This window comes from Drosophila kikkawai, chromosome 3R (assembly GCF_030179895.1).
Source record: "Drosophila kikkawai strain 14028-0561.14 chromosome 3R, DkikHiC1v2, whole genome shotgun sequence".
NCBI lineage: Eukaryota > Metazoa > Arthropoda > Insecta > Diptera > Drosophilidae > Drosophila > Drosophila kikkawai.
Genome location: NC_091731.1, coordinates 20,554,210 through 20,581,508, shown reverse-complemented (window position 1 = coordinate 20,581,508; position 27,299 = coordinate 20,554,210). Strand labels below are relative to the sequence as shown.

Here is a 27,299-nt window from a genome sequence, read left to right as displayed (position 1 = left end):
AGACACATTTCAAGGGGCTGAAAAGCTGATTCAGCTTTTCTCTCATTCCACAGTTCTCGATCTTTTTGCTTATACATCGATTTGTGTAAACAAGACACAAAGTTTACCCGAAGAATTAACAGAATCTGTCTCATTGTGTGCGGTATCAATTTACGAACTTGCCATGCAACAGAAATAACAAAGACTTGTTGATATTAGCGTTCGTTGACATACTGAGAACGCATAATCAAAGTATCTGTATATTGCCACTTAGTGCCCTTGGAATAACCAATTTCTTGGTTTGAACTGATTCATCATATTCTATATGTATAAATATCTCATGTATTAAACACATTTTCACGAACTTCATTTGACTTACCTTGTTTATATAGAACTTTAAACAAAAATTAACAAATAAAACGAGATAAAACCGATCATGGAATACTTGGCCGACATTCAAATCAATTTTATGAAACTAAAACCATTTTGAAGTATTTAAAAGTTCACCAGGTTTTACTTAGAAATCTAGTTCAAACTGCTTGATGTAACTTAATATCTGTTTTTCTTACCTGGTATATGTAACGTAGAGGTCCTTTATTTATTTCTAAGCATATGAACCCTTTAAATTTATAGAACTGTTATCCACAGAGAGTAAGAATTCCTATTAATGATGATGTTATTTTTTAAGAGCAAGTGTTGAAATGTAGCTTAAAATAGTGCTAACTTGTAATTTTGTATATGAAATATTTGGAAAATGGAATGGCTTAATACAAAATGAAGAATCCTTGTATTTACGTCTTTTCACTAGTCTCTGCAAGGGGATGATTAAGGGCGTCGTGATTGTGCTGTTGATTTTTAATGATTAGTTCTCCGGTTACTGAGCAGGTAATGATTCGAGCAGCGCAGCGCATATATCGGTTCCGGGCACATAGCCAATAGGTCTTGGAGCCCCGCGAGTTGTTGCGGTAATACTCATAACCGCCCATTAGAAGTTTGGGTTTCCCTTTCGTGCCCTTGACAATCATGATGCCTTTCTTGCGGATGATATCTGCAAAGAAAGAGAAACAAAATTATGATTAATTAGTAAACGTTCTTAAAAAAACACATAATAAATTACACAGTAAGGTTAGCTTACAGTCTTTGGAATTTGTAATTCTTGTTTCTTCGTTTTATATACTAAGTTTATTTAATAAGTCTTTATTGGCGTTTTTTTTTAGCTATTGAAAAAATATTTAAACTGAGGCAATCGGGCATTTTGATTTATTTAAACTCTATCTTGATATTTGTCTCTCAGGTCAGAGTTGATGCGAGTGCTTGGCATATTTCAGACGGTACACCTCCTGACCATTCTTTAGGACATGAGTGGTTGCCCGGACCTTGCAGTTGGCACTCCGATAGCGGGAGCAGCGCCAATTGATGCTGCTCTTCAGCTTGCGATCCATCACGAACTCGTGTTTGTCAATGACCAGCTTACGCTTCTTCTTGCGGGTGCTGCTAAAACTGGCCAAACGGGCAATATCTGCAAGTTAAGAGCAAAGTTGATTAGTAATATAAAGCAGAGTGATTGAGAAGTAAGCTCGAAACTTAAAAATGTATGTTAATTAAACTGTTTAAAAGGTTGGGCTTAATTTAAGTTTATTTTCTGTACATGAGTTTTGACTTAAATAAATGAAGAGATCCTGTCAAAGTTTTTGAGATCGTAAATAAAATTAAAAGATAAAAAACATGTAAGAACAATTCTAAGCATCTTTTTTTAAATAATTAAAAAATACCCTTTCAAAATGCTTAGATTTGGGTATATACACTTTGCAATTTTTCACATAAACCCAATTATTCCACAGAGATAATGTTGATGGACTGCCTCCGCCCTTGGCCACATGGCTGATGGTTGTGACTGCTCGAGTGCACAATCCGTCCCTGTAGGGTGTGGACTCTGCCGTGGCACTTGATTTGCGTGGTGTACTGGGTGCAGCGCCAATAGGTCTTGTTGTTTATACACTTTTCGCGAACGTAGGAGAAGTTGCGATGGATGAGCTGGACACGTCCCTTTTGGCTAACCACATAGCCAAATTTGTGGCCTAAAAAGTAGATGAAAATGTAATTGATTAGTAAGAGATCATGATAAGCTAAGCATAGGCAATGAGAATAAGTTTTCAGGAGTTATTCGTTTGGCCTTAGTGATGAATTTTGCTTGCATTTATTCTTAATGAAAATGATCAACTTTTCGCTCGTCTCTAATGTACACCTAATGCTAACTAGACATCGTGCGAGGTGAGATCGTTCAGCTCCTCCTCGTGCAGATCGAAGTTGACATCGCCATCGACCTCCATTTCGCAGTCCATTTTCGCGACCATTTGGCGCGTTTCCCGCAGAGTTTGCGCCTTGCTGGAGCTGTACTTGTTCCGCTTAAGCTCCGCATGCATGTGCTCCGCCTTGTTGATAATGAACTTGGGCGGCGTCTCCTTCAGCATGGTAATGCGGGCGGGACATTTCAGCTTCTTGGTGGCCATCGAACTGCAGCGCCACAGGATCTTCTTCTTGTTCTCGCTCATGATCAGGAAGCGAATGCCATTGGCCATGATGGCGGGTCGACCGCGAAGCGATTGGGTAAAGAAGACCAGCACATCTTCAGGATTAGGCACCTCATCGTTGGCCAGCACAACTGCAAAATTTTTGGTGGGAAGTAAAAAGAAAGTGATTAGTTGTGGTCTAAGCTTCTGACATTTACAATTAAATCTTAGTAAATTGGACAATCAGGCAAGGATCTACGTATGTTTCTTTCAGTTTTATTTATATACTCTGCAAAACAGACTCTTAAATTACAAATCGAAAAGGTGCGCCATGCTCTGGGGCAGGCTCATCACGTTGGACACCACCGGAGTCCTCATTCCCCTAGCAGTGACCTTTTCTTTGCGCTTCGGCCGGATGTGACAGTGCTCGTGTATCTGCCGGAAATCGTTGCTATCCGTCTTGCTCATGCAGATGAGCACCGGGCACTTGGTGTGTCGATAATACCAATGGCAACGCCAGTACAGATTCGTGCGGTTTGTATTGTTCCTGAAGAACTTCATGCCGTCCAGCCAAAGGAGCTGGCCGCCGCGCTTGGATTGTGAGAACTGAATGTTTGGATTGTTGCCTCGATACTGTCCATGACCGTAGTCGATATCTGAAAGCATAACAGAATGCGGGAGAAATAAGTTAATAAATTATTTTAACTTGTTTAAAAAGAAAAAAACTTAACGGATTTGGTTTGTTGAACTTATTTTTAGACATTGAAAAACGTTGTACAGTCTTCGGCTTTAATACATAGAATTCGCTCTCTTATATATCGACTTAGTGGTAAAAACAGTTTCTAGCCTCGGCTACAGGTCCAAGTTCCCCAGCTTCGACTTGATTTCGGTCAACGGTGGCGGCCCCCGAAGAACTGGCTCCCGATCTCGATCCCGCATTCTCGCAGCGGCCTCAGCCTCCTCGGGCTCATCATCGTCGTGGCTCGCCCACTCGACGGGTGGCGATAGCTTGGTCTCTCCGCCCTGCGGCAGCGGCTTAATCATAATATCATTACTCTCCGTGTGCTGGTGCTGGTGGCACAGACGCAGAATTAGCGAGGACTCATCGTGGATGGCTATGGCGGGGCAGCGCTCCTTGTAGTAATTCCGGCACTTCCAGTACTGCAAATGGCCACGCTTCTTGTTCCTAAAGAAGCGGAAACCATTGATTACCAGTAGCTTGCCGCCGTTCTTCTTGGAGTCCGCAAAGTCAATGTGAAAAGCTGCGGAACGAAAGAGAAATTCCCGATTAGTGAGAGGACAATATGTGAATGCACTTTGGCATGCTTCTAACTTTAACTGCACAACAATTTTCAGTTTGTATTTAAGGAAAAACTTTGATTTATTAAGTGGCTAACGCTTGGACAGTATGCGCTTAAATGTAATCCTAAGACGACTCCATAGAGAGGGTCTTCTTCTCCCTTTTGATCAAGGCGGGCATGCTGACGTTGCTGGGAAACTTGCGGCTGTGATCGTGCTCATAAGTGCTCTTGATGATGCGGGCCTGGGCATATTTGTCCAGAGCAGTGACCACGCGCGCTCGGCACACAGTCACGTCCTGTTGGATGGGTTCAAAGAGAATATGTTTATAATACAATGCAATCTATAATCAAATTTCAATTCAATTATCTTATGACTATCTTTAAATGTAAAGGAAATAATCTAAATATATTCGTTACTAATTGATTTTTATACCCTTGCAGGGTATTATAATTTCAGTCAGAAGTTTGCAACGCAGTGAAGGAGACATTTCCGACCCTATAAAATATTTATATTCTTGATAAGCATCGACAGCCGAGTCGATCTAGCCATGTCCGTCTGTCAGTCTGCCCGGTTTTATGCGAAATAGACCCTCAATTTTAAAGCTATCTTAATGAAACTTTGCATATAATCGTTTAAATACTCTCACTACCTATACACACATAAATATTTACTCTATTAATATTTACTCTATTATATCATGACAAATGTCTTCTTTTCTTTTTCGATATTCTCAGCAAATGTAATATTTCTTTTTAATATTTCATTCTCAAGTCACATTTTTATATATTTTTGGAATTAATTCTATTAGGACTCACCTTTCTCGAGCATATCCAGTAGGTGCGTGAGGCCGAGCATCGATTCTTTACAAATTTCTCATTTTGGAAGAGCAGCACGGTCCTTCCCCGTTGTCCTGTCCCGAAAACAGCCAGTTCTGCAAAGATTAAGAGAGTGATTAGTGCAAATGAAATATCTATTGACCTGTGATTCCTGTAAGAACTGTGGAATGTATGACAACTATAGAGGTAGCTTTTGAACGGAATATAGTATGTATGTTTATTGTATTGTTAATATGCATTAAAGTAAGTATGGACGACTACACGTGGTTGTGCACGCCCGAAATGGCCACATAGGTCGGCTTGTCCTTGTGCGTGATCATGTAAACGTTGCAGTTCATCCGCTTCTTCACACAACTCCAGTAGATGTTGTCTTCGTAGTTGGCCTGGCGGCGATAGCGATTCCCATTATAGATCAGAACATCACCGGTACGGGTTCGCTCGTAGCGAATGCGATCCCAGTCATCCAAAGTGCGGAGGCATTTCTGCTTGGTCGCCAGACCACAACGGATACGTTGACGTCCCGATCCCATAGTTTTTGGCAAGAAACTCTCGTTGCCATAGTCGCCAAGGATGCTGGGATCAAGTTCGGTGAGACCTGTAAAATAGAGAATGGATATAAGGTTAGTATATATAATTGTATAATAAATAATAAATAAATAAAACAAAGATAAATAAAAAAGCCTTAAGCCAAATAAAAAATAGTAAATAAAATGTGTAAATGAAACATAACAACAAAGCAATTAAATTGTATTTTTATAAGGCATCACTCACCCGAGTTTAGGGAAATCGTTCAGGCAGCTTAACCTTAAATACAATCATTTAAAATAAATCATTTATTTAGCATACAAACTAAACTAAATACTGGCTAACTTTTATACATTTCAAAAGACGCACATATGCTGCTCCTAGCTTAGTCTAATATTCGCAAGTTAAACAGTCGGCATCCATCCAGTCCATCCATGTCCAGCTGTCATCTACGAATGGTTATGCACTCCACTGACCGCGTAGCGGGATTGACCGTTCGGCATGATGTGCGTGATGACTCGAGAGCGGCATTGCTTGCGCCATCTGCTGCACTTCCAGTAGACTTTATCCTTGTAGGAGGCATTCCGCAGGTACCGATGCTCGCCACAGTGCAGGACACAGCTGCCAGCCGGAGTCCGAATGTATTGCACATCCACCGGTGTCTTGGAAAAGCGTGCACGCTTTTGCATTGGTTGTGATTGTGCCACTTCTATCACTTCATAGGTAACTGAAATGGCAAAGAAATTCAAGAGTATTAGTTGTGAATCAATAGCATTGTAGCCCAATTGAATATACCAAGATAGATTTCATCTTAACAAACTCTCTTGATATAAGTAAAACGTTTATTCAAATTTTACACATAAGAAATAAAAATCGCGGTTAAGAAAGCAGAAAGTAAGGATTCTTGATTTAATTTAATCGCTGCATATCCTCGATGCTTATGCTTATCGCTCCCAGCTCCAAGGAATACTCTTCCTCCTCCTCCTCTGACTTTATTTCTGACATCTGATGTGTGATCCCTCCTGAGGCCACTGATTTTTCGATTTTAGGCCTAGTCGTGCTGCGCGTCCTGGGCACTATCGATGGGCCAACTGACGACAGTCGCTTCTTTCGGCCAGTGTTATGGCAAGTGTGATAGCAGGACTCCAGCACAATCTTGTGTACTCCGTCAACGACATTGGTAACGACGCGAGCATTGCATTTAGTGCTGCCCTGCAATAGGAAATAGTTAAAGAGTCGAAGTATGTTAATTACAAAACTAATATAGTTTTATTAACAACTAAATTAGATAACAATGGTTATGTAATAATTCCGAAAATATAGAATTTTTTAATTTCAAATTCAATATTTTTCAATAATTGTAAAAATTATAAATTGTTTAAAAAAATTATAAAAATCGTATTATTAAACAAATTTTAATTAATTCCTTTTATTCACTTTTAATATAAGAAAAATTTTAGGTTTCCGATAATATTGATTATTTTAACTTCAAATTCAATATTTTCCAATAATCATAAATATTATAAGTTTACAAAATTTAAATATTTCCTTTTTTCACTTTAAATAAAATAAAATAGTTTATGTTTCCGATTATATTGACTTCATTAAAAATTATAAAATTCGAATTAAATTCGTAATATATAAAAAAGTTTCTTCTATTCACTTTTATTTAAAGAAAATTTTCGAATAATTATTAAGTTTTAAATTTTATATACAAGTTACAAGTTATACAAATTACAAAAATAAAATACTTTTGAAAGTAAATTTTCACACTCACCTTCTTGGAGCATATCCAATAGGTTTTGAGACCACTCCGTCGATTTCGAACATAGTTGTGGCCACTGAATGCCAGTAGTTTGCAGCCCCGTTGTCCTGTTGTGAAGGTGAGCAGGCTGTGTCTGATTGCTCCTTCAGCGTCGTCCAAATCAGAGTATTCTGTAAAACGAACATGAAACAATTAGTTTTATAATGTAGGATACACTCAAGGGTTGAAACAAATGCAACAACCAAGACAAAACAAAAACAAACGAATCGTTTTTTCAGGTTCTTTATATATTTTCTAATAAATAGTAATTAAGTCTAAGTGCGCTCCTACTAGGCCACAAGCACACTGATTTGCTCTGAAGTTATGAGCTCGCTTAGAAGCTGAGTGGCAAGATCAGGTTTCAGACGCCAGTGTGCGTGTGGACTTACGCAATGGTTTCTATTGCTGTGGATGGCTACGCTAGTAGGGCGGATGGTTGTGCTGGCCGCACTTTATGGTCACATCGTGGTCCTGCACGGTCACCACACGGGCCTTGCACTTGTGAGCCCCCGCCCGGGCGCAAGACCAGTACGTCTTCGATCCGGTGGCCTTGTTTCGGGTGAAGGTGAACTCCCCGATCTTCAGCTTGCGGCTCCCCCGGAAACCCGTGATGTAAGAGTAATATGCCACGGAATCGGAATCTGTGAATAGAAAGTTAACAAAATTGATTAGTGGTATGTTCTGACTTCAGGTAGAGCACAAATGATTACAACTAACAGGCAAACGTACGCAGCAGACACCGTCAACTTAGCTAAATTGAATTTTATTGAGTCAATTTTATTATAATTTACAATAAGGCTTAGGACTAGAGAGCTTAATTCCCCGTCGGCGAACTGAGCGGATCGGCGCCGGCCTGAGATTGATCCTGACGACGCTCCGCCCGGGACGCCGCCTCGGCCTCTGCCCGCTGGCGCTTCAGAGAGCCGTACTTGCGGGCCTTCAAGATGACCTCGTGATTGTGTTCGCTGTTCAAGATGGTCAGGGTGTCCTGTTTGGTTTTGAGCCGTGCCCGGCAGCGCAAGACGGCGAACTAAAGGATATAGGAATTAATAATCAAACTAATAGTAATAATAAGTATTCTTTTGTTATAAATAAAGGCTCAGAGGTTAATGTGATTCACTTAAACTTTGTTATAATCTTTTTTTTAATATATTTCCTTATTAATCGAGTTAAAAAAACAACTTATTCGGTCAATAATGATGTAAAGAATATATTTGTTTAGGTTAGAAAACCGTCTTAAAGTTTTGGGGAAAAATCCAGCCTTATTTATCTTTTGTTTTATAAAATATAGACTATACACTCACCTGACTGCAGCGCCAGTAGGTGACATCGTCCCGGCAAATGTGGCGATTGAAGGTGTGTTGCTTGAGCATTATTTGCTTTGTGCCATACTTGCTGACGATGAAGAATGGTGAGCTGCTGTTGACGCCGACGGATGAGCCGGTGGCCAGCTGCATGGTGGCCTCGCCCAAATCCACGCTGATCTGATAGTCGAACTTGGCTACAATGGGGGAGATAAGATGTAGATAAGGTTCCTTGTTAGTTGGAAGATGGCTGGCTGGCTGGTTGGAATATTATTGCAATAGGGACGCCTCGGATTTAAATGTAAATAAAACACTGGGAATGCTTGCATGGTTCTCGTTATATATATTGTACACAAATGAATTCTTTGACTATTATAGCTACATACACATCCTCTACGGGGGGCACTGAGGACAGAAGGTGGCGTGGTCGTGATGCTTGGTGAGACGTGGCCGCTTCTTAAGCTCCACCAGGACGTAGAAGGCCCGGCAGTTGCGGGTCAAGCAGTGGTAGTATGTACGGTACTGCATGGCGCGCGTTTTCTTGTACGATCTCCCGTTGACCATCAGGAACTCGCCTTGGGCCGTCCGCTTGAACCGGACGCCGTTATGCGTTATTTTTGCTGGAGATTAGAGAGTTACATTCGTGATGAGATGGGAGGGCGATACATGCGACGGATGATCTCTTAGCCTATCATCATGCAACTAAATTGTCTACTTCAAAGATCGTTTCTGTTTCTGTCTCTATATTTTTCTTTGTGTTCTTAAAATGACGGACTGAAGGCCACCTTGGGCAGCAACTTGGCTGGCACATTGGTGCCCAGGAATCGCGGCGGATGATTGTGCGGCTTCTTGCCGAGCTTAATGCCGCCATCAAACTTGGTGATGGCCCGCGCGGAGCACTTGTTCTCGGTCAGCCGCTTGCCATTGCCATCGGAACAGATCCAGTTGACGGTGGACCGGAAGCTGGCCTCCTTCTTGTACATGTATCCGTTAAAGACCAGGTTGAAGCCCTGCTTCTGATTGCGCAGGAAAAAGTATTCGTGCTTCTCGATCCACACACCGCGAGAAACGTCCCCGATGAACTGGCCTGAAATGGCGGATGTGGAAGATTACTGGATGTGTAACCTGTGGTGGTCAACTGGGGATCTTAGTAGGCCCAACCCAGAAAAACACAGGGATTGAAGCGGTGCTGAACAAACGATTTATTGCGGGATATGTTCCCCGATCTAGTCGAGAATATGTACGTAAGCCTACAGGAGTCTTAATTTATGTACATTTTTTACTTGTTTATGTATTCTGCCAAGTGTAAATCAATCTGTATTAATCAACTCACCCACAAACGGTACATTATCGGTTGAACACAGACACTAAGGACCATTACAAGGGCCACAAATATGAATTTTAATCTTGCTAATAACACAATAACACTTATTTTCCCCTTTTTGGAGGGATTCTTCTGCGAGACGACGCCAACAATAACAACACTGACGCTGGCTCGCTGTACACCCACTCACAACCGAGAAACACACACAGGCGCGCGCGGCCTGGCCACAGGACATTGCACACAAGTTTTGCATATTGTATATTATTTATACTTCAATGTAGATTATATTATTTACGATTGAACACAGTTTGTTTGCAAAAAACCGTTTAATTTCCACGGCGAAAATGTGAGAACAACAAAGATGGCGTGCTTAGAGGTGGAGAAAACATCGCTATCGATGTTTTCGATAAATATCGCTCATTTTGCGTGGTGCCAGACTTTTACTCACGCACAGTCTGGCATCGCTATGTAGCAAAGCTGAAACTTTTTGTCATTCACAGAAAAAATAGTGGCCGGCCTGCTCGCAGTCTGGCAGCACTCTGTCTTCTTAGTCCGGCTACTCTGGCGTGTTTTTCAACAATTTACTATTTTAGTTTTAATCTTTTTTGATTTAGACCTGCTTATAAACCAATAAACGGCTGCAAGACCAGTCAGAAATGCTTTTCAGTTGTTTTATTTTTCGTTTTCGTTTAAGGCGACTCTTTCCGAATTCAATGTTTTAACCTGTTGCACTTTTTCTCCATTTCGCAGCCGCCACATCCGCATCGGCAGCAATCGCAGTGCCTCCGAGAAAACGCGGCAGACCCAAAACAAAAGTTGAAGATGCGACGCCGAAGCCGAAGCTCCTGGACAAACTGCGGGCGGCCACCAAGAACGAGGCGAACAGCGAGCCGGCGGTGTACGCCTCCACCACTAAGGGTAAGTTGGAGGATCTACCTTCCTGCACCTGTTGCTTTGGCTAATCTACCCCTCTCCACACGCAGGCGGCGTCAAGCTGATCTTCGATGGCCACTTGTTCAAGTTCTCGTTCCGCAAGGCTGACTACTCGGTGTTCCAATGCTGCTACCGCGAGCACGGCGAAGAGTGCAAGGTGCGGGTGGTGTGCGATCAGAAGCGGGTGTTCCCATACGACGGCGAGCATATGCACTTCATGCAGGCCAGCGACAAGAGCTGCCTGCCCTCGCAGTTCATGCCGGGGGAATCGGGGGCCATAGCCTCGATGGACAACACCAGAGATCGAAAGCCAATGATAAAAAGCAAAACTAAGTTGGACGACACCGAGCCCGAGCCCGAACCAGAACCCGAGGAGGAAGTCGAAGAGTTTGAGATTCAGGAGATAGACGAGCTCGAGCTGGAAGAATCGACGGCTGGTGCCGAGGAGAAGCTCCCTGTTAAGGAGCCCGCCGCAGAGGTGGATCCGAATGATTTCCGCGAGAAGATCAAGCGGCGCCTGCAGAAGGCTTTGCAAAACAAGAAGAAGTGACACCTATCGTGCCCATGCGCCTGCAATTAAGCATATATATTTTTCTTTATTCTTCAGTTTGGGTTTCCAATATATATTTTTACATCAATTCACGTACACACATACATAGTTAAGCTTTTCCCAATAAAAATATGAAAATAAATCAAGAGCAAACCCGTTAACACTAAGCATGTAAGCGCTAAGCCGACTCGAGATATTAATGTGTTAGCCCAGAATAATCGACCAATTAATAACCATTATCTTTCCCTATTTTTCCAGTCACCCAACATGTACGAAACTGTGGCCCGCAGATGTTCCTGATAAGCCGAAAGGGCGGCACACTGCTGACCATCAACAACTTCATCTACCGCTCCAATCTCAAGTTCTTTGGCAAGAGCAACAACATTCTCTATTGGGAGTGTGTCCAAAACCGATCGGTCAAGTGCCGCAGTCGCCTGAAAACCATCGGCGATGATCTCTACGTGACCAATGGTCTGTGTTCAAATAGTAATTTACTTTTTGTAAGCTAATGGCGTGTATTTTTCTTTTTACAATCCAAAAGATGTGCACAATCACATTGGCGACAACAGGCGCATTGAGAATGCCAGGGCCTCTGGCATGCTGATCCACAAAAAGCTGAGCTCGCTCACGGCCGCCGACAAGATGCAGGGTTCTTGGAAGCTGGAAACCACCGAGGCAAACCAGGACCCGCAGCCTAAGATGTAACCATCTGCCACTTTTTAGCCATTCCCCTTTCATTCGACTTACATTTTTTAAGCTAAAGCTATTGTTTTCGTCAAGTTTATGTCCGATTTGTAGACTGAGTGTCCCGAGCCCAGTTAGGATGGGTAAGTACCCTACCTGGGACTTCATCAATACGAGTCCTGTGATTCGTAGAATTAATTCTGTTTATGGCAAAGGGATACAAAATAGGAAATTTCTAATAAAATCATATGAACATCTAAGCTAAATACATTTTAAATGAGCGAATTTGCACCAGGCTACTCTTGCAATGTCTTTCTTTTCCGATTTTGTATTAGACACGCAGTAAAATGCAAACAGTTTTCAATATCTAATATTCAATATCACCAGGTTGTGGTTTTTAGGAACTCCATGAAACGTGCGATCGGAACCTCCGATGTTCACCAAAAAAAAAATCTAGAAATTTGTAAAAATCCTATGATATGTATAGAATTTTGATAGTATAAGAATATTTTCATAATTTCTCTTTTTATTCCAGCATTAAGTACTTTTTGAAATGTCCTAGGATTGCTTATTCAAGTGTATTTTCTTTTGTGAAGCCTGCTAATATACTGAGCAACTACGAGTTTATTCTGAGATCGTCTCACATTCCCTCAAAGAGATTTGCAACTATTCGGTTGGAATCCACGGCATCTTTAGGCTGGCCAGCTTGCACCTGACATTCTTGTGGTTGTGCGAGGAGCAAGTGCTTCGATATTTCACTTCGCTGCCCACCATGAAGGTAGAGGCCCGCGCTTTGCAGCCCTTGTGATGGTACATGCAGCGCCAGGATCCGATCAAGTTATCCTTGCCCAGAATTCGGTGCACGATGAACTGTTCATTGGCTATGATGAGCTTGGGACGCCTATGAGCCGCCAGATTAAACTCTGCAGGTCCGTCGTACTCCATGGCTTTCTTTGAGTACCGACGTCGAACTGGAAGAAGAGAAAGCAAAGCAACTGCATCAGAAAAAGGGAATATATAGTAAGCAGGCTAACATCTCTTTTAATGATTTAAGGGTTAAAGACAGCATACAAAGTTTTTCCAAGAGAATTTATTTTGTAATTTGTAAAATTATTTAAATCTATCAGGACTTACACAACGTTGCACTTAGCTTAAGTCTAGGTGAGTCGATTTGCAGTGGGTACAACACAAACCTATTATAGACACGCTCAAAAGGAAATATAAAATGTACACATTAAGGATACATAACTTTCTGCCTCCCTTTAAATTAAGTACTTTTGGGGCAGTCCTTGTATCCATTTGTATATTATGGCAGCAAACATTGTATATACATATAAACCCATTAATGTTGTATGTTGGGAGGGTAAAACTATCAGTTTTAAATTTATACATCGATAAAAAATGTCATGAAAATTGCAAATAAAATTGCAACATTAAAATCTTAGCTATAGACACCACAAATCGAACATCACCTTGGTATAGGTACACTCTACATCGACACTAGTTCAAAAACTTGCTCAAAACCACAGACATTGATGACCCCATACCCAGGGGTTGCGCTAGTAATCCTTGCTGATGAAAACCGCTCCGTGGGCTTGGTGCTGCTGCATTAGCGCCATCATCTGCGGCGCCGTCTGCACGCTGGGCAGGGACAGGGGCATCGCCAGTGACATGGATACGGGAACAGGTACAGTCACCGGCATGGCCAGGTGGGTGGTTGTAGTGGCGTAGGTTGGCGGCGGCATCTGCGAAACCTGCGTCATCATCTCCAGCGTCGGAGTTGTTGATGTGACCACCGTGTTCGGGTTGAGTATGGGATTCTTTATCGCGGCTGGAACGTTGCCGTTTGCCTTCGCCTGGCAATACAGCTGGCACAGTGGCAGGAGCTCCTTGTGGCGCCTCTTGATATGGCTGAGGAAGTTCCCCGTTGATTTGGTGGTGCCGGATATTAAGCCGTAGCAGGTGGTGCAGGTGGCCTGAATGGCCCCAGGCGTCTTTTGGTTCGGCTGGATGTTCTTATAGAACTTACCGTCCAGTATCTTGGGCAGGGTAAAAGGCTTTCGGAATGATTCATCATCGCTCAGATATGTGACGGCCAAAGCGGCGACAGCAGCATCTGTGGGCAATCCGGGCGTGGGCGACTGCTCCTCCATTTTGATCTCAACTGCAAGATTACATAGAAACAAGACATTAGTAAGGAATTTAACGAGTGTTTCAAGAACTAAAGTAGGTACAAAACGAACACGCATAACTACATATTTCATACACATTTAGTTTAATTTATTTAGTTTAAGTTAAGTCTAGGGATAAAATAATATAATTTGTTGCTTGTGGCGGCGAGCCTACTGCAGCTCCGAGAACTCGTCAAGCAAGTCCGCCGTGAGATCTATCGAGGTGACCTCCGGGCCGTGGGTGTGCGGAGCCCCAGAGATGCGCAGGTGGACATCCTGTACCTTGGAGGTGACCAATGTGGCCCGGCAGCTGTGCTTCACATACCGTGAGCAGCGCCAGAAGACGTTCTTCTGGCTCTGGCGGTTTACCACATACCGGTAGCCTTCGTAGACCAGCATCACCCGTCCCCGCTGCGTGGTTGTGTACTGGATGCTGGTGGTCTTGTCCTCCAGGAGAGCCTTCAGCGACTGGATGATGCCTGAAATCAAGGGCGAGCAAGTTGATAATCATTAGTTTTTGGTCTTATTTGAGAGCTTGTCCCAGGATTACGTGCTACTCTATAAAGAGCTAGGAATTTAAATTTCTAGTTACTCGTGTTTATTTCAATTTACAAACGCAACAAACAACTATTGAACACAATTGGCTCTTTAAATTATGGCCCCGGCTTGGTCACCGACGCCTTGAGGGTCGCGAGCTTGTGGTTGATGAACTCCTGCACTACTGACGGGGTCAACTGGTCTCCGCGAATGGCAAAGACCTTGCACACGTGAGCTGCAAAGATATGAATGGTTCTCCCATGTAAAAATCGTGTGTTTAGTTGAGATCACTACAAGCTATGTACTTATGATTTCCTGCAGCAGATTTTTGTAAGGCGACTCCTCGTCCCGGGCAATCTTGGCCAGAGTCTCCTTGCCAATCACCAGGTCCGTTACCCGTGAGGTATATATGGCCGGCATGGGTATATAGGCTCTGGCCAGCGCCGCCTTGGAAACATAGACGAGGCTGCCATCGTACAAGGGAATAGCATCGGCATCCTTTTTGGGTTTTTCCGTACCAATTGTTGTTGTTGCTGTTTTCTTGTCATTTTCCTTTGGCTTGGGCACGACTATAGGGTCCTTTTTTGGTGTTTCTAAAATGACACATTAAAAAAAGAACAAACTTTTGTTAAAACACCGATTTTAGGCATGAACAGAAAACATAAACAAAATAAAACACAGTTGCGGTGCTTGTATAGGACTTTATTGTGGTTAATTTTATAAATAAGAAACTGCACTTGCAACACATTTCAGGCGGGCAGGGAGCTACAACAGTAATCCTTAATAATTATCACGTCCATCGCTGTATTTAACGGGGTAAAACACAAATTATTGTTTTAAGCACGCCCACGAGTCACACAAGGCAGAAAAATAATGGCAGCGCCCAGGGCTGCATTCAGGCACAGTGACACTTCGCTTGAGGGTTACAGCTCTTCGAAATATTACAGCACTTTGTTACCTATTTAAACAAGTTAAAGGGAGTTGTTAAAATCAAAACAGATATTTTTATAATAAAATCATTAATTTTCAATATGTTGTTTTCAAAGGACAAGCTGTGGCGGACGAAAAAACCATTCCCCTTACCAGTACGCACTGTACCTGCAACCCTGGCTGGGAATCAAACAGTCCGGCAACTCTGGTAAAATGCCACAATTGTGAAAAAAAAAAATAAAGCAAAAGTGAACGGCAGAAAATTGTTAATAATGGTGTATAAACAAGTGATATTACAGAAACGAAAGCGACCCGGGTTAGTGAAACTTATTGGCCCAATGGGTAGGTGCACCAGAAAACACACGCGGCCTGCAAAGCGCCCTAAATAGTGCAGAGTGATAAAGCCGAGGCAAAAAGCGACGCCTACCTAAATTTCTGTCCAAGCAAATATTGTGTACAAATGGTAAAATGTCGAAATTGCAATGCAAAAACAATGTCAATTCTATGTCAATAAAGTGTTGTGTTTGCAACAAAAACAACGGTGCAGGGAAATTATTTGGCGGATCAACTTGGGCAATCGAGCTATGCGGAGCTGTCTAATCAATATACACATCCTCCCACTCCAAATTCTGTCTTGCAGAGCTGGAGGAGCACGAATTCAAGGCCCAGCCATCGCTGCCAGTGGCGAAGAAAAAGCCGGGCGGCTCCCGGAAGCAGAACTATGACCACTTGGATGTCTGCTTCACGAAAAGCAATCGGGGCAACAATCTGCTCACCATCGACGGCAAGCCCTTCACTCTCAATCGGCGGATCAGGGACGTCTGCTACTGGGAGTGCGTCAAGCTGCGCTGCAAGTACACCAAGTGCTCCGCCCGCGTGGTGACCAAGTCCAACCAGATCTCGGCCCTGCGTGGCTTCCACAATCATCCCTAAATTACGAATTACCTGTGCCATTCAACCATTTAGTCAAATAAATATGTTAAAGTCACACCACCTTCCACCTGCAGTTGTAGCTTCTGTAGTGTGTTTGCCAGCAAGTAAACCAAACTCCCCAACACTAAAGTCTCGTCATCCTTGCAGCTGTCGCCGGGTATCAACTGGTGGCCAATCGCCGCGGCGGCCAGAATCTAATTTTCAAAGGACACATGTACACCGTGGAGCGCAAGTACAGTAACAGCATCAACTGGGTATGCTCAAAGAACAGCAACATAAAGCTTCGCTGCCCGGCCAGATGCGTCACCACTGCCCACTCCAGCAGCATCAAGCTAAGCCATCGTCACCACAATCACCCAGCAGATGCCTTCAAGCTGCACCGACCAAGAAGGCGAGGTGATGCTGCGAGGAAGAGAAACCGACGCAACTGAAGAAGAACAAGTGCGGATTTACCAATTGTTAGTCTAAGGAAGATTTCTAAAGAATAAGAATATATTAATTTCGTTTTAAGCTTACTTGTGGCAAAATATATTAAAGTTAAGCTTTACTGTATTTATTTTTATATTTACTAACCATTTCTCATGCTCTTTTCTTCAGCAGGTCCACTGTGGGAGGCCCATATTTATAAACAAAATGGATTTATGGTCATCGATGGCTACCGCTTCGTGATCGGAGCCTCTCATGTGCATCGCACCTATTTGAAGTGCGCCAACTTCCGTCACAATTGCCGGGCCAGGGCCATTTTAAATAGGGACACGAACAGAGTACGGATGAGACACGAGGGCCACAACCAGATGAGGCGAAAAGACGAATCTCAAAGAGAGGGGAATAAACTTAAAACTAATTCAGATGCAAAATGTTCGCCTGCTTTTCACTGTAATCCAACTAAGACATAATCCCATTACATCTAAACACGAAAACGATATTTGCCAAGCGCCCACTAATTCCAATGACATCTATTTCTTGCAGGCACATCCAGATTGGCTCAGTATGTGCGCTCGAATCGAGGCACCGACCTTGTCTACCACGAGGGAAATACCTACACACCCAATGAAAAGCTGAGGCAAGGCCAGAAGAGCAGGGACTGGAAGTGTTCGATGTACCACAAGGCCAAGTGCCGAGCTCGCTTGGTCACAAAGCTAACACACGGCGGTGATATCATTCACGTCACCAGCAACCTTCACACCCATCCCACCATGTACACAACCACCCAGAAATCGAAGAAGCAGCCATGCCTGGAGAGAAATCCCCTCTGCGTGCCTATTAGACCCAGCAAAATGCAGACCAAGTAAGCTCTAATGACTGAAATACTTGGAGTAAGATCTACATTAGTATTGACTTAAAACTAAACTAATTAAGGCATTAGGTTTACTGAAACTAGTCTGCTTGGAGTTAATCAATATTAAGTGAGTTTTAGTTCTGAACAGAAAGGTTATTAGGTTTATTTTCTCTTATTTTCGATTTGCCAAACCACTTGAAGAAGGCAAGAACACAGCTTGTAGCAAATTATAAATCGAATAAATATTTTTCTTAGCCAATTAATGCCTCTTCTCTTCTAAATACAATAAATCCCTTAATCAGCGTGCCGGTTTTGACTTTTTATTTCGACAAGGTCCTCACCAAGTCTTACTTTTCCAACTAATTATTTCTATATTTTTCTTTGCAGAACTCTTTGTCACGGGAAGTGACCTGCCGGTGGAGTCGGTATACAATGCACATGGAAAGCCAATGGACTTTATACCCAAAATATATTGCATTCGGGGGCAAAGGAAGTCCGTACAGTTGATGTATGATCGATATGCCTATGCCAAGAATAATAGACATGGCTGCACCACCTATTGGAACTGCCGGCATCGACGGATTGGTCACGAACCCTGTAATGCTCGATTATCCACCACGAAGCTGCCAAGCGGAAACTTCAAGGTGTTCCTGTCCAAGCCAGAGCACAATCATCCGCCCTCCAAGCGCCTTCGTAGGCAGTATGATTAGTTTTTAAGATTTAATAAAGTATAAACGCGCCTTGTGACTTGGCAAACAGCATTCAACCGACCGACTATGATCTGTAGATGTAGGGATTTGTTATGCCATAGTCCTAATATCACTAATGCCTATTCCTCTTCTCTGTCATGTCCGCAGAAAGCAGCGTAGCCATCTACTCGGCCACATCGCGCGGACGGATGCAACTCATCTACGGCGGCCAGCCGTTCATCTTCGAGAAGACGCTGAAGCTATCGACGGGCGAGGAGAAGCGCTTTTGGAGATGCAATCAGTGGTGGAATCAAAAGTGTCGCTCCCGTGTATTCACCATCAACGACGTGGTCTGTCCCTTGAATCGATTCCACACGCACGAGGAAATTGTGCGCCGCAAGAAGAGGGTGCGCCGAGTGCCACCACCGGTGGTGGTGAAGGTGGACACCACGACGTCGGCCAGGCAGCAACAGCATCAGCAGGAGATCCAGCTGGCCAGCGATGCCATGCTGACCACAGCCCTGGAGGACGAATCCCCAGCGACGATTGATGTCAGCGAGTTGGGAATGCATCTGAAGTATGAGGAGATAGTGGCGGATGTTACGGGCATTGTGGGCGGTGTCAGAGTGGTCAGTCGTCGGAAGTGATGCCCGCCACTTCGTTCGGATTTGGTGGCGTCATCTAATTTTTTCATTAATAATCGTCGGAGTGGATTTTAGTTTATAAAATACATTTTACTTTTCTAAAGCACCTCAGACCGAACTGTACATTTTGAGAATTTTAAGTAGCCTAAAAACGTATGCTCTATTTTAAATGTGAACTTGAACATTTTCAATATTATTTAGTTATTAGCAACCGCGCTCCTATCACTTACTTGTGCGTAAATATAGATTTTAACTTGTGTTTTTAGGAGACGGACAAACTAATTTAACTCTCACCATTCACTTTATACAAATCTAAATATATATATATGTGTGTAAATCCAATAAACTTAAGCCTTTAACAGTGCACTTTATATAAATCTGTAGTTAACTGATGACTCGATGATAACTTTATGCAATTTTCATGTGTAAAAAAACCCTGTAGTAATCATCCGGATCCTATGCTTTCTTTTTCTTGCAGTCGCCGAAGCCTCATTCTACTTCACCAAGGGTCAGAGGGAATCGATCAAGCTCAACTACGGCGGCCACAGCTACGTCAAGTTTATGGAGAACGGACGCGGCACTAAATGGATATGTGCCACGCGCTCCACCACCAAGTGCCGGGCCCGCATTCGGACCACCAAAAACGATAGACTCGAGGTTCTTCATGCCCCGCACAATCACGAACTGACGTTGGTGAAAAAGGAGCGGGGAGGCCTACGTAAGAAGGTTAAAAAATCGAAATGAAACGGTAGAATACAGTTTTACTATTAAAATCTGCCATATAAATATATATTTTTACATATCTATATGGAAAGATATAAGATATATATAAAGTTGAAGGTCTTTTTTTGTCTTAAATAAATATATATTAAGAAAGAAATAATTAAACAAAACAATTAAGTATACTCAAAGATACACATTTAAAATTAGCTGAAGAAAACTGAAATATAAGTTCTATATAAGAAATTCAAAGAAAATTTACAAAAATACTTGGAGTTTTCCTATTTTTTTCGAACCCTTAACTGGAGGTCGCCTTACCCTAAAGTTTCCATAAAATCAGCTTAATATTTTAAACAAAAGAAGGAAAGTAAATAGAGTTCAAATGATAATATGATTTATTCGGTATTTTATTTTTTATGAAAAGAAATAGAAAATTACTTAAAAGTAATAATAAAATGGAGATAAAAATGTTGCGAGACACTCTCTAAAATTAGGTCTTGGTTAGGATTAGCAGTCCGTATTAAGGATGCAGCTCCTCGAAGCAAACGTTACACATCCAGTTAGCGCCGGGACAAGTGTCGCACAAGGTAGTGACTTTACGCATATTTGATATGCCCTTTTTTAGACAATTGACACACTTGCCTTTCATCCGTGGTATTCCCACGGACACATAGTTGTGCCGATTGGCCGATGTGCGTATAATGTTGTCCGGATTTTTAAGGTTGAGCTTCTTTTGCGGAAGGTGGTACATCGGTCGGGCTATTTCAACAGTTTTCTTTAAGACTGCAATAAAAAAAAACACACAAATTAGCTAATGAAACAATTAAATTTCTTAAATACTTAAAATAAAAAAAAAACTATTACTCTTTTAAGGTTTTAATAAGACTGGAAAAGTTTATTTAATTTCGTTATTTGTGTGGGCTGAAAAATAAATTATCTGAAATTAAAACACATAAAAAAACATTAAAGACTTTGCAAATCGTAAGAAAAACTATTCAGATATACTTACCATTTAATTTTTTCTTTCCTCAACGCCAGACTGCCAATTAACCACCCTGGGAATGAAAGTTTTTAGGCGTTCAGGGGGTTCATGATTGTGAAAACCCCTTATAGACTTAATTGCTTTCATGTGCGTGGTGAGAGCCGAGGTGCAGTGCCGCTTTTTGTACATGGTGCACCGCCAGAAGGCCATCAATTTCTCCGTGTTTCGCGTATGGCAGCTAAAAGTGAAGCCATCGTGCACCAGTTTTCCTCGATCATCGTAGGTGAGCACTGCAAAAAGGGAGAAAACTTGGATTAATTACAAGGAGAATTAGCAATCACACTTACACTTTGGCACTGCAAGGGGATCGGGTTCAGAAACTGAGCAAGCTGACATTAATTTTACTTGTTTATTTCCTTAAATCACTGCAGTGATGGGAAAGGTACGAATTTTATCTAGAAAATATGCTGTGGTTCCATGTATGAACCAAGGTATCAAGTAACTTAAGGTTAAACTAAAAGTAAGGTTTACAGTCAATATTTACACAAAGTATTTGTTAATTCGATTTATAGAAGATCTGTTGAGCTTTTGAGTCGTAACCGATATGTTTCCATGTACCTCCCATCACTGTCACTTAGTTAACTACATTGATTGCACTACAGAGACCACAGGTACTGCCCTTGGGCCACTATTCGGGGATGAGCATCAGGGAGGCGTGCATCAGTTCGTGGTCTGTCAGTTGCAATGAAGCCGCTTCACCGCTGGCCAGCTGTGGCTGCTCCTCCTCGTTGAACTCATCATCCTCCTCTTCCTCCTCCTCCGTCTTGGGCTCTTGAACAAAACTGTGCGTTCTAGAGTGCTTCCGTCCTATGCATCCAACGGCTGCCAGCTTGTTTCGCTGCACAATCTTCTCGATCTTGTCCGTGTGCGGCTGGTGATTGTGCAGTCCGCCAGTCACACTCTTCAGCCGACCGTTCTCCAGTACGCACCGTGATCTGCAGCGCATCTCGTGAACCTTCTTCGAGTAATTGTGGCAGCGCCAATACTGTTTGTTGCTCTTGCGACTGTGGCAGTTGTACATGTATCCATTGAGCACCAGACAAGGCGTTGACCAGGGGCTCTCGATGAAGACCAGCTCGTTGCCATCTGTGAAATACACAAGTTGCAGCTTTGATTAGTATAAATAGTATAGAAATTGAAAGCTTTTATCTTAGTTTTCAGTACATCCTACCGACTAGTTAGAAATCCTTTTATTTGGTCTCGTTTATTAGAATTTTTAATAGACGAATACGTTTACAGAATTAAGAAAAGTAGGCTTAAACTATATTCGAAAGGAAGGGCCGATTTGTTGGAATGAAAATATCTAAAGGATTTTATGAAAATCCTATTGAAAAACTGCAACTACTACAGCGACTGTATATAAATTTCGGCTTATATTTTAGGTTTGCCACTTTCTTATCTTTTTATGACTTACGCAGACTTCGAGATTGGGCAGTTCTGGTTCTTCTCACATTTCATAATAGATATATCCTATATAACCCGATAATGGATACGTAGCCAACAAATCGACCCATTGCACAGTTCGAGATAAATACAAGCTTAGTTGCTAGATAGATGCTTGATCCTTAGAACTCCTCGGCGTTTGTCCTCCTCCTCCTCCTGCCATCTGGCCTCTCGCTCCCGGTCCCGCACATCCGCTTCGTCCTCCTCCTCTTCCTCCTCGGCCTCAGCGGCATCTACCAGCGCCTGCATTTCAATCTCTGTGGCCTCGGAGGCGGGCAGAAAAAGTTTGCATTCCTTGCCGTCCTTAGCGGTCATGATGCTGATGTTACTGCTGCCCAAATACTGCGAGATCTTTGGGTTTGACGTGCAGATCTCGATGTACTCCTCCAGCTCCTCCTCGACTTTGTACAGCTGCCGTTGTCCGATACGCGAGGCATGCGACTGGTGGTTGTGCTGCCGCCTGGCATCGACAAAGCTACCATTCTTTGTGATGACCACCGCCTTGCAGCGCAGCTTGAGGACATCCGCACAGCGCCAGGTCGTTTGTCCATTGGCTTGGGTTAGCTTCTTGTTGTAGATGTAGTCCCGGAACACCAGCTGGGCGTTCTTCTTTTGACTCCTTATGAACCTAATGTCTTCGTCTCCTGATTGCCCGAAGATTCCCCAACGCATAAGGACGATAAGAAGGCGGAGAAGTGTGTTTAGTGATAATAGCAATGTCAAGTTAGACTACAACTAAACTAGTGGATGGCTTAAGCGCTAAGTTAGGCTGCACGGCGAAATAAAACAACATTTAATTTAGGTTTTTTTTTGCTTTAAGCTGTTTATTTGCAGACAGAGAACCGTAGAACCCATGTAGATGGTGGCAGATACTCACGGATGCTGGGAAAAACATAGTTTTCGACTTACAGTAACCATTTATCACACATTTTAACTTCACTTTGCTTTAAAATTTCCACAAGGGTGGAAAATGCTTTGAATTGATAAACACTCCATTTGCCTACAAGGCACAGGCGCAATATAAATTACTTGTCACAACACAGGCACATTTCACAGAAATTATTAATTTACAAGCATATATTATTCTTATAATTTCGGCAACAACAAAATAAAAAACAAATGCAGCTTGGCTTGTGGATAATACTATACGACGTTGCCACCTTTTAAAATACAAGGATGCATTTCAGAGCTGCCATACCTTAGATATTCCAGCGATACGGCAACGCTTTAAAAAAATTAAATTAAAATTCCCATTTAATAGTTTCTTTATTTTCAATATGCATTCGTACAACAAAAATATCTTACAAATAATTCCAAATCTAAAATCAGCACAAGCTGCGGCCTTCAGCTAAGCTGCTATGACTCTTAACTATACATTAGCTCCTTGTTTTAAAACCAATTGTTAGCTTTAAATAAATAAAATGTCTTACAAATACATATATTTGTTTAAATTTAAAATATTGAAAAAAAAAAGCCCTAGAATAGTGACGTTCTTGTGGGCACTTCACCACCAATGCGTACAAAAAAAAAATTTTATCCAGGTACCCAAATTTTGAAGGCAACTCTTTAATAGGTACGCAAATCTAGTTAACCTTGCAACTATCCTATACTCTGAATTAATTTAACTACAAATTTAAATTCTGAAACTGTATCTATGGCTAGTTTCCTTCACAACAAAAATGTAGGTACTACAAATGTATAATTTTAAATCTGAATCTATTGGCTCATTTTCCTTCAAAAAAAAATGTGATACCCATTTATTAATATTTGCCTTCAAATAGACGTCAACACTATAATAAATATTAATAAACAAGCATACCCTATGAAAACCTTTACATAAGACTCGGCAATAAATGCCGTTGCTAGAAAACCGAATCAGCAAGCTTTTACGTTGCTTCAACCAGTCTCTAAGCAACATCTTTAAAATAAATAATATTTGTAAAATCCACTTGAAAATTATAAATACCAGAAGAGAAATCGAATAATGCTCTGCGATTGTTTGATTTGATTTCGTAGCCGTCCAGGCTTCACACCACTTTACAGCAAAGTTCCTGAAAATTAAAAAATAATACGGACCTTACAACTATATTATTACCTTGAATAGTTTACAATATTCGGTGCTCTCGGGTGCAGCTTCAGTGTTCATCTCGTCCACTTGGTAAAAATTCAACACTCTACTCACCTCTAAACACTACTTTTTAAATTCGCGTGATCCAGGCTTGTTGGCATTTAAATAATTTGCCTGAAACAGCCGATCGACCAAGTGTTCTTTTGCGGTTTAAATAGAACACTGGTTGCTTAACTAGCTAATAACTAAGGGCCACCAAAGCAATGCTTAAATTAGTTTTTATACCAAATTTAAACGAACTTAACGGGCTTTTAAAGAATATGTTTTGTTTGCGAAGAGATTTAAGTAAAGGAAAGTAAGTAAAAAATGTCATTGTGATTCTAATGAAGATTTTGACTTCTTCGCAAATGGAAAACACATTCTTTTCTAAAAACTACTTATGACTATTGGCTTTGAGCCATGTCTATGACAGAAATTCAACCAACCTTGAGCCTCTGTGTTGCCCTGATCCGCGCTGGTGTCGACAAACGAAGAGTCACTGTAGTTTTGCTTGACCACCGCCTTGGATGTTGTGGCCGTCACACCGCCGCCACTCGTATTCGCCGCAGACTGGTTGCCAGCATCCTCGTTCTCCGTGAAATAGCTGTCGTCATAGCGCATATCGCCGTAGGCATCATCCTCTACGTACGTTCCCTCGCCATCGCCAGCAGCATCGCCATGGTCCTCAGAGTAGTCCGGTTCAGATTTCGTGGGCAATTCCATGGGGAGATCAATATATTCAGCTTCTTCCTGCTGCTGGCGGACTTGCTGCTGCTGCTGGTGGAGCTTGGATTCAGCCGCAGACACTACAGTGGTTTGCACGGTAATTTGCTGCGGCACCAGTTGCTGTGTCGTCGTCGTTGTGGTGGTTCCAGTTTCCGTGGCCGAGTCGAGGGGGTCAATTACGTTGGCGGAGACAGATGTTTTCGAGCGCTTCACGCCGCCACTGCTGCTGGTTGTGGTCAAACTGGAGCGCGGAGCGGATCGTTTGTTTGTCGACACCAGCGTTGCCGTCGTCGTGGTCCCCGTCTGCAGCTGCTGCTGCGTCTGGATCTGCTGCGACGCCTGCTGCTGCTGTTGTTGCTGCTGCTGCGGCTGTTGTACGATGGTAGCTTGAGGTGCGGCCGTGGTCTGGATGACGATCTGGGTTGTGCCCTTGTTATCGTCTCCCAGGCCGTCGTCCACAGTCTCGATCTTGTAGCGGGCGGAGGCGCGCGGCTGCTGGCGCTGCACCCGCTGAGTCGGTACTTGCTGTTGTTGTACATGAGGTGCTGCTGGTGGTGGGCTGGGCTCCTGAGGCGGTTGCGGCGCAGGATCGTTCTGAAAAATGAAGATATTTAATATTGTAACCTTTTGTTGGGACGTAAAAGTTTAGAGAAAATAAAATAAAAACAAAATTTGTACTGATTTGATGGTGAATTGATAAGGAGCCCAATTTAAATGAAAATTTCCCTGATATTAAAGTTATTTTATATAAAAAAAATTCATAATTTAGCTATTTTAACATTTTCTCAACTTATACTTCTCACATTTTTCTTATCCCCAATCTCAGGTACTAATAATTGTTTATGCTATGGTACCGATAATTCGATGCCTAACAACCACCCAGTTGACTGTTGCCATGTCGGCAAGAGCGAGACAAACATATTGTACGCAGCACACATTCACAAGCACTTTTAAAGCGAACCTATTGCCTTCTCTATCTGGCGCAGCTGCCGTTTGGCATTTGGGCTGCGAGAAATTTCTCGGTACAGTCAAGTCGCCATGCTCTTATACAGACGCTGCCGTACGCGTGTGTGTATTGCGCGCGAAAGACGATGCGCTTGGCATTGTTGTTGTTTTTGATATACTTACATCCGTCAGCCCCTTGATTTGCAGCGATTCAGCGGTGCTAATAAAAGCGGGCAAGGCGTCCTGCTTCACATTAACTTCGCCGCAGTACATAAACTGTATTAAATCCTTAAGCGCAGAGTGGCTCACATTATTCAGAAATACTGCGAAGAAAGAAATCATTGAATTATGCCCCTCTGTCTGAAGTTAAAAAAACTCACCAATCGCATGGGTGTTCGACGGCATCTGGGTGAACATCTTCCGGAAAAATGGCGAGCAGACAGATAACACCAATCGATGGGCCTTCACTATATGACCCTCGGCCGCCAGGGAGACGTCCACCAGGTCGCCGCGACATAGCGACTCGTGAAAGCCAGCCGACAAGTTTGTGTTGAAATTATTCCAGCACAAACTGAATTGCTCGTCGTCCGCCATCTTGGACGAAAATCAATACTTTTCTGTATCTATGCGTGTGGGCTGCAAGCGCAAGAAAACCAATGCATTTGATTGTTACTGCTTCAGAAGTTGAGTTAACTAAAAGATTGTTTACAACCACCGCAGGCGATTAAGAAGCAATCGCCAAATAAATGCAACGCAGCCGAAAAACTGGGAAATTTTTCACGCGTCTATGTGTGCGTGCGAAATAGATGGCTTCTCTTTCACTTATTGGCCGTGCAATCAAATGTGCGAAAGAAACAATCACTGCCGTTTGAAAACTCACCTCTCACTTGGTAATTCTAAATAAATAAATTATTTATTTTGTTAAAGTTAGTCTTAATTCCCGCTGACGCAGAAATGCGTCCGATTCTTTTGAAAGCGAAAAAAGGTGTGTATGTATTATTAGAGCTGCAGTGTTGCCAGACTTGCATGGGTTAAAATAGCTAAATTGAAAGAAAGAAATATGCTAGAAATAGCTAAAAACAAAAAATTGCTAATTTTCTTGTGTTATTTTTAATATCTGAATTTTTAATTACGGAATCTTTGTATTTATCTGATTCAGACATCCTTTGTTGGCAATGTGTAGTTAAAACAACACATCCCACTTCTTTTGAGTCCAGATCTGTAATGAATATTCTTTTTTATATGCTTGCAGGGTATTATAATTTCAGAGAAAAAGGAATTTTGCCAAAAGTAGCCGAATCATTAAAAAACATGAGCTAGATTTCTAGCTAATAGCATTTGCATTTTTAAACTAGCTATAAAATTCTTAAAATGGCATCACT

General features: G+C 42.3%; 9 protein-coding genes and 1 long non-coding RNA gene across 33 annotated transcripts; 8 read left to right on the top strand and 2 right to left on the bottom strand.

The window, feature by feature from the left end:
• Positions 1 to 421: 421 nt before the first annotated feature.
• On the bottom strand, positions 422 to 26,931 carry LOC108075433 (modifier of mdg4-like). Of its 22 annotated transcripts, none has more exons than XM_017167871.2 (6): positions 26,798 to 26,931; positions 26,298 to 26,553; positions 26,101 to 26,240; positions 24,693 to 25,566; positions 4,607 to 4,722; positions 3,901 to 4,086 (listed from the first exon to the last, which is right to left on the bottom strand). In XM_017167871.2, exons 2-6 carry the CDS (start codon positions 26,509 to 26,511, stop codon positions 3,916 to 3,918), a joined length of 1,515 nt encoding a protein of 504 aa, XP_017023360.1. In that variant the 5' UTR covers positions 26,512 to 26,553; positions 26,798 to 26,931; the 3' UTR covers positions 3,901 to 3,915. The 22 variants fall into 22 exon arrangements, with proteins under 22 accessions (XP_017023365.1, XP_017023369.1, XP_017023367.1 ...); XM_017167859.2 differs by lacking the exons at positions 3,901 to 4,086; positions 4,607 to 4,722 and adding exons at positions 6,047 to 6,364; positions 6,930 to 7,087; XM_017167862.2 differs by lacking the exons at positions 3,901 to 4,086; positions 4,607 to 4,722 and adding exons at positions 7,704 to 7,986; positions 8,261 to 8,457.
• pre-mod(mdg4)-T lies at positions 10,310 to 11,069 on the top strand (the record flags this gene model as incomplete). Its single annotated transcript, XM_017167769.3, has 2 exons — positions 10,310 to 10,502; positions 10,568 to 11,069. Coding segments are annotated over 2 exons (693 nt in total), but the record flags the coding sequence as incomplete, so codon positions are not given.
• pre-mod(mdg4)-Z lies at positions 11,341 to 12,011 on the top strand. The gene is made up of 2 exons (XM_017167891.3): positions 11,341 to 11,538; positions 11,609 to 12,011. Exons 1-2 carry the CDS (start codon positions 11,358 to 11,360, stop codon positions 11,770 to 11,772), a joined length of 345 nt encoding a protein of 114 aa, XP_017023380.1. The 5' UTR covers positions 11,341 to 11,357; the 3' UTR covers positions 11,773 to 12,011.
• On the bottom strand, positions 15,145 to 15,664 carry LOC138928954 (uncharacterized). The gene is made up of 2 exons (XR_011445365.1): positions 15,543 to 15,664; positions 15,145 to 15,417 (listed from the first exon to the last, which is right to left on the bottom strand). It is a non-coding gene; the product is annotated as an uncharacterized lncRNA (long non-coding RNA).
• pre-mod(mdg4)-Y lies at positions 15,527 to 16,382 on the top strand. Of its 2 annotated transcripts, none has more exons than XM_017167889.3 (2): positions 15,527 to 15,731; positions 16,030 to 16,382. In XM_017167889.3, exons 1-2 carry the CDS (start codon positions 15,662 to 15,664, stop codon positions 16,320 to 16,322), a joined length of 363 nt encoding a protein of 120 aa, XP_017023378.1. In that variant the 5' UTR covers positions 15,527 to 15,661; the 3' UTR covers positions 16,323 to 16,382. The 2 variants fall into 2 exon arrangements, 1 of the variants encoding a protein (XP_017023378.1); XR_011445364.1 differs by lacking the exon at positions 15,527 to 15,731 and adding an exon at positions 15,734 to 15,852 and having other exon boundaries at positions 16,030 to 16,153.
• Positions 16,467 to 16,753, top strand: pre-mod(mdg4)-X. The gene has a single exon (XM_041776416.2). It carries the CDS (start codon positions 16,535 to 16,537, stop codon positions 16,751 to 16,753), a length of 219 nt encoding a protein of 72 aa, XP_041632350.1. The 5' UTR covers positions 16,467 to 16,534.
• On the top strand, positions 16,889 to 18,121 carry LOC108075435 (uncharacterized). Of its 2 annotated transcripts, none has more exons than XM_017167888.3 (3): positions 16,889 to 17,180; positions 17,292 to 17,610; positions 17,989 to 18,121. In XM_017167888.3, exons 1-3 carry the CDS (start codon positions 16,904 to 16,906, stop codon positions 18,008 to 18,010), a joined length of 618 nt encoding a protein of 205 aa, XP_017023377.2. In that variant the 5' UTR covers positions 16,889 to 16,903; the 3' UTR covers positions 18,011 to 18,121. The 2 variants fall into 2 exon arrangements, with proteins under 2 accessions (XP_017023377.2, XP_017023374.1); XM_017167885.2 differs by having other exon boundaries at positions 16,964 to 17,198.
• On the top strand, positions 18,051 to 18,311 carry pre-mod(mdg4)-W. The gene has a single exon (XM_017167892.3). It carries the CDS (start codon positions 18,051 to 18,053, stop codon positions 18,309 to 18,311), a length of 261 nt encoding a protein of 86 aa, XP_017023381.2.
• pre-mod(mdg4)-V lies at positions 18,449 to 18,937 on the top strand. The gene has a single exon (XM_070287320.1). The coding sequence runs from the start codon at positions 18,449 to 18,451 to the stop codon at positions 18,935 to 18,937; it is 489 nt and encodes a 162-aa protein (XP_070143421.1).
• On the top strand, positions 18,937 to 19,877 carry pre-mod(mdg4)-U. The gene is made up of 2 exons (XM_070287165.1): positions 18,937 to 18,961; positions 19,413 to 19,877. Exons 1-2 carry the CDS (start codon positions 18,937 to 18,939, stop codon positions 19,676 to 19,678), a joined length of 291 nt encoding a protein of 96 aa, XP_070143266.1. The 3' UTR covers positions 19,679 to 19,877.
• Positions 26,932 to 27,299: the final 368 nt, after the last annotated feature.